At 38.7% G+C, this 12274-nt stretch overlaps 1 protein-coding gene across 1 annotated transcript in view; it reads left to right on the top strand.

Moving 5' to 3' along the window:
• The window catches only part of Grip75 (gamma-tubulin complex component 4), a 176800-nt gene that overhangs the window by 57671 nt on the left and 106855 nt on the right, over positions 1-12274 (top strand). The window contains exon 5 of the mRNA XM_067146385.2: positions 6732-6826. Coding sequence (XP_067002486.1) covers positions 6732-6826 — 95 coding nt within the window. The remainder of the gene's footprint in view (positions 1-6731; positions 6827-12274) is intronic.

Below are 12274 nucleotides of genomic sequence, written 5' to 3'. Positions count from 1 at the left end.
AAGGTGGAGGGAATATGTAGGCAATTTGTATAGGAAAGATGGGAATACTCCTGATGACGAAGTTACTCTGTTGTCAGAGCCAGAACCAGATATCTTAGGAAGTGAGGTCAAGTGGGCCCTAGAAAGTATTGCAAACAATAAGGCAAGTGGTTATGATGGAATCTCAGCAGAACTGTTCAAAATCCTAGGAGAGGATGCTGTGAAAGTGCTACATTCAATATGTCAGCAAATATGGAAAACCCAACAGTGGCCAAAAGATTGGAAAAACTCATTGTTCATCCCAATTCCAAAGAAGGGCAGCGGTAAAGAATGTTTAAACTACCGAACAATCGCACTTATTACAAGTAACAAGTAACAACCCTCTTTCTGGCATCTTAGCAGACATTTATATGAACACAATAGAACACACAAAAATTATAACACAAATAAAAGGCGTATGTTTATGGCTGAGATTTGTAGACGATACTTTCGTAATTTTCGACAAAAATGTCACTAATAGTGACGAGATCTTGGAGTCCCTAAACAAAATTGACCCCAATGTTAAGTTTACTAAAGAGGATGAGGTTAGGAACTCATTAAACTTTTTGGACTTAACTATTACACGCGGACATAATACCTTCGATTTTCGAATATACAGGAAACCTACACATTCTCCCTTAACTATTATGAATTCATCCCTACACCCCAAGTCCCAAAAACAAGCCTCTTTCTATAATTTAATTTATATAGCTTTAAAAATCCCTCTTTCTCCCAACAATTTAAAAATTGAACTGAAGTACATAAGGAATCTTGCTCAACTCAACGGGTTTAAAATAGATATGGTCAACCGTTTGATCAATAAAATCAAAATTAAATTGTCCACTAACCTCGTCCCAGAAAAACCTAAAAAAACTAGTTTCCCCTCATTTACATATAACAACCCAGCCGTCCATCAGATCGCAAATACTTTAAAGAAGCACAATATTAATATAGCCTTCAGGACAGTTAACACCAATCGAAACATATTTTTTAACCACAACAAGGTCAATCACAATAGCAACCATTATTCAAGGTCCGGCATATATAAAATAACATGTACACAATGTGATTTTTCTTCTATCGGACAGACTGGCCGGAGCTTTAACACGAGATATCTGGAACATTATAACGCTCAAAAACACAATAAGTACTCAGCAATGAGCCAACATGTGATAGAAACGGGCCATCACTTTACATCCATAGAGAAAGATCTTACCATCATTAGAAGCATAGGTAAAGGGAAATTAATGAATGAACTGGAAAATCTACACATCTTTTTAGATCAAACCTACAGTAAGAATAAAAATCTCAACGACCTCAATGAAATTAAAAATCCTTTGTACGAATTAACACCTAGATTAATTAATATCGTGAATTCAGATCAAAACAAAATCCCTCAATTATTTAAATCTCCACACTCAAATGCTTCATCCACCATGCCAAAAGTTAAACCCACCCATATCGCTTCTAGAAACTCCCCTCCAGCAACAGCACACACGCCCATAGACCAGCCTACCCCCACTATCCCTCCATGCCCCGCTCCTCCATTACCGCACCAGTACAACACCAGGAGTAGAAATGTTGATAAGACAGCCGCTGCTGGAACAGACAGGTCCATCTAGTATTAATTGAACAAGTAAGTCATTTTACAGTTAAGAGGTGTTAATTTAATACATTTTATCACAACGCATGCTCTAAATTTTTAATTCAATATTATTTTTCTACTTCATTACAGATATTCTTAAGATCCTTCCCAAAGACCAAGCAACACATCAACGGGAACAATATTCACACAAGACTGTATCAAGTGTCTAGGATGTTCCTTCTCAATTAAGCAGCAGCCTAAAACTATGAAACAGCTTAATATTGTACTCTTGTCAATTCCTTGACATTACATGAGACCCAAAATCAAGACGCTAACAGTTTCATTCACAACGTTCTTGACCAGTCTACCTACAACAATCGGTTTTTTAAATCTTCACTTGTGCATGACAACACATTTAAATATTATTTACGTCAAGAACATGAAAATGAAAATCGTGGGTCAAATAAGCCCCAATTTTAATATCACCCTTTCTCAAGGCATCAAGGAAGCCACGGCTCTCAATTTAGAAAGACTTTGGAAAATAGTATATGACAGGAAGAAATGGCACACTTCGGTCTATGGGGTCACGGAGAGTGGAAAGCGACTAAACGACTAACAACAACAATACAATATCTAATCCAAATTACTTGAACTAAGGGGAAAAAGGGGTCTAATATGTAAGTAAATACAGTATTTGTTTTCTTGGCATTCCAACGTATATGAAAAAAACTTCTCCAGCACCATAACTCAAAGGTATCAATGTGCTTCCTTCCTTATCTCTTTTTTTAATGGCCAACTTTCACAAACATATGGTGCTATGTGAAAGACTAATACCTTAAACATTCTGATCTCAGTGTGCACTAACAATGAAGATCTTAGTGGGACTTTTGAATGCTATCTTACCCAGAGCTAAACTGTGGCAAAGTTCTGGACTGGTAGAGCGGATGACTGTTGATGAAAAAGGACAGAAATAGGAACTATCCACTTTGATCAGATCATTGATCTTCATGTTCTATGGTAATCCTACTGTTAGTATCTTCGGCAACAGAAGAGATCCCAAAGGAGTGGAAGAATGCTCTTATTCACTCCTTGTGCAAAAAGGGTGACAAAATGAATGTCAGTTATTACAGAGGCATCTTGCTTCTTCCCATCTCATATAAGATATTGTCAAAAGCATTTTAAACTAGGGTGGAGGCCCTCCTGGATAGACAGTTGGGGGAATACCAGGCAGTTTCCAAAAGGGACGTTCAAGTCCGGAACAAATTTTCATCCTCAGATTATTGATCAAGAATAGGACAATGAGGCAGAAAAGGATGATTATGAAATTTGTTGCAGTGGACCGTGAGACTCTTGTAAATATTCTCATGGAGTTCAGAGTCAGTGATAAATCTTAGATAAAACGGACCCTCACAGACACATACTCACATATTAAGTTCTTGGGTGAGTTGTCGGAAACAATCAAAGTTAAAATAGGACTGAGACAGGGGATGGTGTCTCCTCATTCCTGTTTAGTTGTGTTCTGGAGAACAGAATGGAGAAAAGAGTTGACTTCAAAAATTCTAGTATCGCATTTGATTGCCTGGCCTTTGCTGATTATCTATTGATCCTTGTAGACAACCTCCCAAGAGCAGTGAAACAAATAGAAATACTACAAGACGTAGCTGCTAGGGCTAACACTACATTTGCCACTCATGGTGAGGAGCCCACCTCCCTGTGCACCCATCTCAAGCGACTCCTCTTCACGCGGAATTTGCTGGCAGTCCTCCAGGTTGTGGATGTAGTGTTCATTAATAAAGGTGTGAAGTGGTAGTGTCGGCCTTTGCATCCCAAGAATCATGGGTTCAAACCCGGCAGAGATAGTCAGATTTTTGAAAGGCAGATAAAAGTCCATTCAACACTCCGTGAAGTTCGTTAAAACTCAGCCATAGACACTCTAGAGGTCTGGTTTACTCTGCCACTTGGTAGGCATAGAGTGTGCAGAGTTGAGAAATATTTGCAAATACACATTTTCAATAAAACTCAGTAATTACCTGCGTGTTTCATGTTAATGAAGTTGTGTCGATGGTGGTATGGGCTTATTGCCTAATTTTAAGTTTTGTTCTCTTCTATATTGAAAGTACATTTTCTGTACATGAGTATATTTATATGGACAGGATAAATAAGCTGGAATAAGAAAATATAGAGAAAATTACGATATCCTGGAATTTTACACAATCATATTTGATTGAATTATAAGAAAGGTGGGAATAATATGTGTATCTTTGTTGTAGTCATCACTCCAGAGACCGGTTTACATTTACTCTTTAATACACAAGTCATAAGATGACTGAGCAGCACTTCCCCTTCCCTCACCACTGAACAGAATTATCCGATGCTGCCCTCCACCCTATCCTGTGCTAATAACCTTTTCATTTCTACGGAACGACTACATCTACTCTAATCTGTTTGTCATATTCATGCTTTGGTCTACCCTTGCCGTTCTTACCACCTACGATTCCCTCAAAAACTAACTGAACAAGTCCTGGGTGTCTTAAGATGTGTCCTATCATTCTATCTCTTCTTCTGGTCAAATTTCACTAAATCGTTCTCCTCTCACCACTTTGATTCAGTATCTTTTCATTTTTGATTCGATCTACCTATCCCACCTTCAACAGTCTACTGTAACACCACATTTCAAATGCTTCTTTCTGCACTAGTTATTTTCCATGTTTAACTTCCATACAATGCCAAGCTAGCCGCCTCTGTGGATCAGTGGTGGAGTGTCGGCCTCCGGATCCCAAGATAGCGGGTTCAAACCTGGCAGAGGTAGTTGGAGTTTTGAAGGGCGGAAGAAAGTCCATTCGACACTCCATGTCGTACGATGTCGGCATGTAAAAGATCTCTGGTGACACATTTGGTGTTTACCCGACAGAATTAATTAAATCTCAGCCATAGACGCCCAAGAGAGTTTCGGTTTACTCGGTCTGCCATCTAGTGGGTCTAGATTAAAACAGAACGTCAAAATTGACAAGCAGACAGCCAGATGGTGTCAACTTGAAATGTCTGCACACGGTAGCTGAGGCCATATGATTATTATTATTATTATTATTATTATTATTATTATTAATGCCAAGCTCTATCTTTGCCCTTTTTACCATTATAAATTTAATTACTTCATGTTATATTGTTAGTGTTTTGTGTTTTCACATATCGTATATAACAGTAGGCTTGCCAACTCAGGCTTTTGGTACCAATCATGGTGCATTTTTGATCATTTTGCGGAGGATTGTTTCCAATCTCTGCTAACGAGTTTAGCGCGAGATCTTGGTTCTGCTGTGTGAATGCCAAGGTCATTGTTCTCACAGGGGAACAAACCAAGTGCAATAGCAGGTGTGTTGATTTCATAACACAATTTTACTTATTGTTATCTTCAATACGGAACAAAATGAAAATAGTTACTTGTAACAGTCACTTGCTCCGTAGGCTTCTGAGGGACATGAAGTTCCCATGCCGATCTCGCAATCCTCTTCCATCCTTGACATATTGCATAATGCATAAGAAAATTCATCTTGTTTTGGAAGGCTACTTCACTGCCCTTTCTGCATTCTGCTATTACTGAAATGTGTCTGTAGCAAAATTTTGTGGTGTCAAAGAAGGTAATTACATCGGTGTTGAATTAAAAGGCTTTATGGGATAAATTCCAAAAGGAAACAGAAAAGAAAAACTGGTAAATTCACAACTTGCTACTAGTCATAGTTCAGAAGGTAAAGTTTCTGACAGTAACCGAGCCACGTAAGTCATTGCAAGTAAATTACGAATATCCCTAAACACTGTTGATGCTACTATAAACAAAATTTGAACATGGAAAAACATGACATATCAAATTTAAGTTCCAAGAAGCAAACCGTAATTTAATTTCATTGGAAATGTTAAAATATCCAAGCTCTTTAGGCCTTACCAGCATTTTGCCCCAGTGTAGCTGTGGGCTGATACCTTTCTAGGTGCGCTATTAAGACACCACTGCAAGTGTCCTATGTGATAGTGCACTAGGAGAAGTGGCTTGATTACATTATTGTAAGCCCAATAAAAGAAATGCCAGCTAAAAAGCATTTGCGTACGGTATTTAGTTTAATATTTCATAACACGTCTCTTGAGCTCTGCTTTATAACTCTGCGATTGTTCGTGTTTGTCTGTTTGGTTCAGCCAATATTGCCTTGACCTTTTATCATTATGTTTCTGAGGAAAAGCAGTGTGTAATTTTACGACTGTCAAAGTAAGAAAATTCAGAGTGCTACCAATAATGAATATACTATATCAATAGGCCATCAGATATGAATCCACCGAGCTCGATAGATGCAGTCGCTTAAGTGCGGCCAGTATCCAGTAATCGGGAGATCGTGGGTTCGAACCCCACTGTCGGCAGCCCTGAAGATGGTTTTCCATGGTTTCTCATTTTCACACCAGGCAAATGCTGGGGCTGTACCTTTATTAAGGCCACGGCTGCTTCCTTCCCATTCCTAGGCCTTTCCCATCACATCGTCGCCATAAGACATATCTGTGTCGGTGCAAAGTAAAGCAAATAGCCAAAAAAAAAGAAAGAAAAAATGATATGAATCCGGGCTGTATCTTAAGGCCATGGCCGTTTCCTTCCCACTCCTAGACCTTTCCTATTCCATCATCACCGGTAAGTCCTATCTGTGTCTGTGTGACGTAAGGCAAATTGTAAAAGGAAAGATATTAATCTCTGATTCAGAATCTGCAATAGGACAGTGGAAAATATTCAGAATACCATATTTAGTTAAACTATTATATGACATTAATGTTAGGGTCTGATTAATAATTAATTTCTATTTTTTACTAGTTTTGAATATTGCATTAAATTGTGTATTTGAAAGGGGGAAATAACTAACATCCTTCTGTCTGTAACCATTATTGTAAAAAGTTTGATACTTTGTGATGTTGAGGAAGAGGGGTCCTATCATCTTCATTTGTCGAGGGATCTAGAATAAATGTTTGTCTAGATAGATTATCATAAAAATCATTTAGCATGTGTTACAGCTCTTGGAACATGAATTTACACTAGTTGAAATTGGGTTTGTTTCCAGATTTTCATTATATGTGTAATCAATTGGATGTGTATTATTTGCAGATAAAGCAACAGAATATCCATGGATTTAAGTTTTTGTGCATTCTCTATCGACATCTCTCTTCAGGAGTTCCAGAAGTTGCCCATGCCATCAGAAGGTCAGTTCTATATCTTACGTTCTGTCATACTTTTCATTACAATGTGCCTGTGTGTTCCTTACAAGCCCTCTTCATGCCCTTTTTCCTCTGTGTGCTAAAAGCTCTTATGAGTGCCTGGGCAGAAGGGCACTGTATCCTACACGTTTTCACATGAATAATAAGAAATTGATTTTGGAAGGTAGGTCTACATTACTGCATTCCTCTGGTACCACTGATACCTGCTCATTGCAGAGAATGTCTTTAGTGATGTCAGGAGAAGGTCCATTTGAGAGGTGAATGGAAGCCGGTGGTATTCAATGATTAGTGTAGTTTTGGTCTTGGACAAAGTGATGGGCTTATTCATGTCCATAGACATAGAACTGCAAGTGAGTGTGAAAAATCCATTGGTTTTTTTTTTTTTTTTTTTGCAGCAGACATTCAGAATGGACACCTGGAATTATGATATGGAGTGTAATAAGCGACACATTCATATCGTATCTAATATTCATTTAGGGGGCATTGGAAATGCTATCAGTGACATTTGGACACTTTACTAGAACTAGTATTCCAGCTGATGATGTGCGTCTCATACTGTTAGCATAACACATCGTGCTGTTCGCAGTGTGTGCTTTGTTCCCTGGCTAGCTAGGTCTCTGGATGTCAACCTCACTGGGCTCCACCAAGAACTATAGCATAGCTACACTAAGACATATAGCAAACATTGAGCATTTGTTTAACTGATTAACCCTCTCCTGCCCATAGTGAAGTAAGCATACCACAGAAGCTGGGTGCTTCCCTTCTGTAGCGTACTTAAGGGTAGTAGATATCTTTTTTTTTTGCTGGTGGCACACATAGGTCTTATGGCGACGATGGGATAGGAAAGGCCTAGGAGTTGGAAGAAAGCGGCCGTGGCCTTAATTAAGGAACAGCCCCAGCATTTGCCTGGTGTGAAAATGGGAAACCACGGACAACCATCTTCAGGGCTGCCGACAGTGGGATTCGAACCCACTGTCTCCCGGATGCAATCTAACAGCCGCGTGCCCCTAACCGCATGGCCAACTCGCCCGGTAGGTAGATATCTAAATTGCACTTTCATGCAATCTACAGATGAACAAATTATATTAGTTAATTTTTTACTCTTATTTGAACTTCCTAGAGGCCATTACTGCTAGTACAGGAGTTATGCAGGTGTAATGAAAAATGAAATACAGAAGGCAATGCCAAAAAGGTGCCTGGTATAAACAAACATGTCATTGTCCCATTTGCTTGGAAATATTTTGAAACATTCTCTTCCTGTGGGTAGTATGGAATTAGGATATTTCTCCCTTACATTTGAGGATATTTTCAAACTAATTGCCTTTCAGACCAATAATAATGCTGCTTTAATCTCGGGAATTTCCCACCTGATTTTCCTTTCCTTCTTTTCCATTTCCTCTTGTTCAGCTTTAAATTCTCTGATCCATATCATCCCTGGAAGGGCAAAGTATCGTAAGCGGCAAAATATGAATTTTATAAGAGATGATAAAAACAATTAGTGAGTCAAGTACAATTTAGGCAGTTTAGGGTTTTTTTAAACTCCAGAAATGAATTTTTTTTTCACCTTACTGTCATATTAGGTTATGTATTTATTCAATCATAGTGAAAAGGAACTTATTTTAAAGTTATAAATGTCACGACTGTTTGCCGATCGTTTTCGAGTGCATTGTTTAACGAAGTGGTCTCTTACGATAGCTTTTGTAGCATTTATGATATTTTGGAGGGATTGGTTTGATGGAACGTAAATCATGAGAATAATAAGAGATTTTCTTAAATAATTATATTAGGAAATGTGGATAAGAACAATAGGAAAATTGACTTACTACACTACAATAAGAGAATCAGAGTGGAAATTACACTGATTACAGTACAATATTTAGAAAGGAACATTTTTATCAGTCCTCCCCATCTGTTTATGGTAATAGATCACTGTGTTTGGAGTCATAAGTAGGCCTGAGGTTTAGATACTCGTCTTTTGTCACCCGCTAATCTCCTTGTATCCCCTGTGGGTGGGGGGCGCAAACGAATAACACAACCACGGTATCCTTTGTCTGTCGAAAGGGGCGACCATGGAATGATTGAATTAGAACCATTTAACCACTTGTGATTAGTACCTTCATGCGGGGAACACCATGGGTTGCCTTCACTTCCGAGTAGTACCACTATGTTAGGTACACAATAGGTTTGTGATTAGTAGCAGCAGAGAGCAGTTCACTGTGGGTTCCCAGTACCTGTGATTAGTACCACTATATGCGGAACATCACGGGCTTATGTTGCCTGTGATTTGTACCATTGTGTGAGTAACACCACGGATCTGGGCATTGCCTATATGAACGACACCGTTGGTCTGCGTTGCCTGTGATTTGTGCCCACTATGAGTGGAACACTGTGGGATAGTACAAGTCCCTGTGATTAGTACATCTATGTGAGGAACACCGTGGGTTTGCGTTGCCTACAAGTGGCGCCATTATGTGAGAAAAACCATAGGTGTGAGTTACCTGTACGACGTACAATACTTGTGAGTAGTACCATAATGTTTGGAACACCGTGAGTTTAAGCTACCTTTGATTAATACCGCAACTTGTGAAATACCATGGTTGTACTGTACTAGCGATAAGTGCCATTATGAGGGACCGTTGACATGGATATTAAACTCCTTTAGACAACAAACATCATCAGTTCAGGATTGTGCTTTGGAAGCAGTCCCTTGGTCAGTAATATAGTTTCTGATAAGGTCTGAAATTGCGGGTCGGATCCACTGATTGATTGTTTTAAATTCATAGTCATCCATCCATTCTTCATCATCACATTTTGAATTCTGGTCAGTCGATGACCTAGATGTTAGGCTCTTTTAAACAATAAGCATCATTATCATAATCTCCTTTTTGGATATCACTCATCATTCGTCAGAAGTACACTCAGTTTCCGCAGCAACTCGCTCACAAATTTATTTACAAGATAACTACTGTCATGTCGTGGCATGTGGCCTCCAGAGATGCCTGGTGCAAGTCTTTCGCCATATACGCGACCTCGATTATAATCCTTCTATTATTTCTAATCTTTTTCCAGTTGAAACCCAACTCTTTTACAGTACTTTTCAAACTGATACAACCTCCTTGAAAACTAATCCTATCTCCTGACACAGGTCATAATTTAGATATTGATGGAGTTGTTTTGTGAAGAACATAAAATGGATTGTGTATCGAAATCTTTAAAATCTGTTGCACGCTTCTTTCCTTTCCATGTTTTTCCTGGTGTACCAAACAAAGCTGCTTCATTCTCATGCTGTTTCTATTCTACTTTTTCTTTTTCCTACTTGCTTAATGTCACACCAACACATTGAAGGTTTTTGGTGGCAACGGAGGGATAGAAAAGGGCTAGGATTAGAAAGGTAGCGGCTGTGGCCTTAATTAAGGTACATTCCCAGCATTTGCTTGGTGTGAAAATGGGGAAACCATGGAAACCATCTTCAGAGTTGCCAACGGTGTGGGATTCAAACCCACTATCTTCAGAACGCAAGCTCACAGATACACGACTATAACCGCATGGCCAACTTGGTTAAAATTCTCTTGACCATCCTTATAACACTTTTGTTGCATCTGGTGTTTTTTTTGTTGTACTTTCAATAACTCTTTTTTATAGCCTACTGTTCTTGTGTTTTATTCTTTTTGCCCTCAGTTTCCTTATTCATAAAACTATAAACACTGAACAATCTCTCGTGTTTGTCCTCTTGTTGTTGCTAACTTCAGTTTAGAATTTTCAGTGGCATGATTCACTTCATGCATGAATGGTAGGAATATGTATTGACAACGAACCAATTTGTTTAGCTTCTGACCGCACTTGCTCAGTCAAGTCTGTCACAAGAAGCAGCCCCTTCTATTTCTTTCCCGCTCCTCTTCTGCATTCCACTAATATACTAGCTGTCAATCAACATACGATAGCAGGCTTTGCGTTATGTTTCAAGTGCCAAATTGATTTGAAGCAGTTACAAAATGTGTACTACAGCATTGACTGACAGCAGTCGTGAACATTGAAGGTGACGCATCTCACGTTCCCTCCAGAATTAAAACTTGTCGCTTACGATAATCTGTACACAAATTACAAGATTCTAACTCAGGCGCTCAAGATGTAATGACTGATGCTTACGATAACCTGGTGTTCTGTATATTACTGATAGTGGTTATAATTTATTTTTTTCGTCATTGTTTTTACCTTCTAGATTCATTTGATGCATACGGTACTTTGCCAGCATCTGCAGTGGAGTCCTATTGATGTATGAATATCATAACGTCAATGAATACTGAATTTTCACACCCGCATTGTAGTCGAAACCGACTTTCAACCTATTAGGTCGTGTTACGTACATTGAGTATGTGTTGGAGAGATGTTAAGTACAGAACAAAAATGGCCAACAAGACACCAGTGAGATCCGAACCCACGGCCTCCCGATTCCGTGCCAGTTGCTCTACCAATTGAGCTATGGTGGCCTAAGCCATCTTTGTTCTGTTGGAAAGGTTCTGAGCTACAGGTCTGGCACTACTACCATCACACTGTAGAGTGCGTTTAAGTTGACTATTGAGGGCCAAGTCAATGAATATTGAATTTTCACGACCGCATTGTAGTCGAAACTGACATTCAAGTTATTAGGTCGTGTTACGTACATTTGGTACTGTGTTGAAGAGATGATAAGTACAGAACAAAAATGGCCAACCAGACACCAGTGGGATCCGAATGCACAACCTCCCGATTTTGCATCGATTGCTCTACCAATTGAGCTATGGTGGCGTAGGCCATCTTTGTTCTGTTGGAAATGATCTAAGCTACAGGTCTGGCACTATTGCCATCACACTGTAGAGTGCAATAAGTCGCCCATTGAGGGCCAAGTCAATGAATATTGAATTTTCACGACCGCATTGTAGTCGAAACTGACATTCAAGCTATTAGGTCGTGTTACGTACATTTGGTACTGTGTTGAAGAGAAAAGGCTTCAATCATAATCCCCTTTGAAAGGAAAGAAGTGATATCAAAACAATCATAATTCATGTATTCAAAAAAATACCATTCATATTACAATGTTTTGTCTGAGATGTCATTTAAAGAGAATGTGGTTCCAGATCATGAAAATTCATATTCCTTTTTTTAATGCGTTTTTAAAGCTCATAATACAACAGATAATCTCATAAGAGGTTATTAACCCTTTAGAATTGAACATCCAAAAAAAACAGTTCAGTGCATTTACAGTGCAATTTAAAAAAAGGGGGTTAAAAACATGTTCAGTATAGACAGAATAATTATTCACAATACTTAATAACACCAAAAATTGTTTGGCCGTTTAGAGACTACTTGATCGAGCTAGGAAGTTATGTGTGAGTGATTAAGGTGGAAAAAAAAATTAATGCAAAGGGACGCATAAGTTTCAGAAAATAATGAACT

This window comes from Anabrus simplex, chromosome 4 (genome assembly GCF_040414725.1).
Source record: "Anabrus simplex isolate iqAnaSimp1 chromosome 4, ASM4041472v1, whole genome shotgun sequence".
Taxonomy (NCBI): Eukaryota; Metazoa; Arthropoda; class Insecta; order Orthoptera; family Tettigoniidae; genus Anabrus; species Anabrus simplex.
The sequence above is the reverse complement of the archived record's forward strand: the minus strand, read 5'-3'. Positions and strand labels throughout refer to the sequence as shown.